Source organism: Oratosquilla oratoria, chromosome 7 (assembly GCF_046742065.1).
Source record: "Oratosquilla oratoria isolate Oo_2021 chromosome 7, ASM4674206v1, whole genome shotgun sequence".
Lineage (NCBI taxonomy): Eukaryota > Metazoa > Arthropoda > Malacostraca > Stomatopoda > Squillidae > Oratosquilla > Oratosquilla oratoria.
Window position 1 is genome coordinate 36,848,028 of NC_134783.1, and position 1,085 is coordinate 36,849,112.

At 53.6% G+C, this 1,085-nt stretch overlaps 1 protein-coding gene across 10 annotated transcripts in view; it reads left to right on the plus strand.

Moving 5' to 3' along the window:
• The first annotated feature begins 264 nt into the window (after window positions 1-264).
• The window catches only part of LOC143027069 (transient receptor potential-gamma protein-like), a 529,595-nt gene continuing 528,774 nt past the window's right edge, over window positions 265-1,085 (plus strand). For all 10 annotated transcript variants that reach the window (XM_076187981.1, XM_076187982.1, XM_076187986.1 and 7 more), the window contains exon 1: window positions 265-498. In XM_076187981.1, coding sequence (XP_076044096.1) covers window positions 466-498 — 33 coding nt within the window. In that variant the 5' untranslated portion in view covers window positions 265-465. The remainder of the gene's footprint in view (window positions 499-1,085) is intronic.

Genomic DNA, 1,085 nt, shown 5'->3' on the forward strand with positions numbered 1-1,085 from the left:
CTGAGTCACCCTCGGAACCTACCCGTCCTTCCAGCTCCTCCTCCGCCTCCCCCTCCTCGCCCTTCCTCACCCTTCCTGGATCAACACCTTCTCGTCCCCGTCGGCGCGCCCCGCAGGCGTTTCCCAACACTCACGGTGCTTCCCTTACGCCCTCTCCGTCAGATGGCTCTCGATGAGGGAGACGAGGACGTCAAGAGCAGTGACGATGGAGGAGGAGGAGGCGGGGGAGGGAGAGGGGGAGGGGGTGGTGGTAGGGGAGGAGAACCTCGTCAGAATGATGCCGAAAGGAGGAGTGGTGGCGTTGGTGGCGGTGGCGGTGGCGGTGGTGGTTTGCATGGGACTCTCTCCTCCTACACCCCCCACTCCTTCACTCTGGCAGTCCCCACCAACCTCCACCACTCCACCAACCCAACGTCGTCCTCCACCTCGGCCTCGGGGACATCACATCTGTCCGTGCCCCTTTCTATGTCGTCCGATGCCAAGAAGAAAAACATCAAGGTAAGTTCTGATATTTCTGGGGTCAAAACCCAGACATTTTTGGGCGTGTATTTGGGGAAGGGGGACTTCGGATTATTATAAGTATGTCTTGGTGACCTTAAACCCTTACTTGTTTAGTTTAATGGTCTCTCGAGTCTTATGACTCTCAGATTCTTCTGGAAGAGTCCTGGGAGACCTCGAGACCTTATGAGTATGTCTTAATGAACCCAGACCCTTGTGGGTCAGTTGTGAGATTTTAAGTCCTTCTGGGTATATCTTTGACCCAAGACTACCTTAGGCTCTTCTGGGGGAAGTCTTGAACAATCTCAGATCTTTCTAGGGATGTCTTGGGGGCCATGGACCCAAGGAATTCTCAGACTCTTCTGGTGGAGTCTAAACGATCTTGAGACATTTCTGTGGATGTCTTTGCGATCTCAGACCCAAGGCATACCCAGACATTTCTAGGCGATTGTCGACCGTTCTCAAATTCTTCTGGGATATATCTTTGGAGGCCTCAGACTCTAGGGCACCTCAAGAACTTCTGGGAGATGCCTTGGGTGTCTCAAACCGAAGACTACCTGAGACACTTCGAGTCGCTCTTTCAGTGA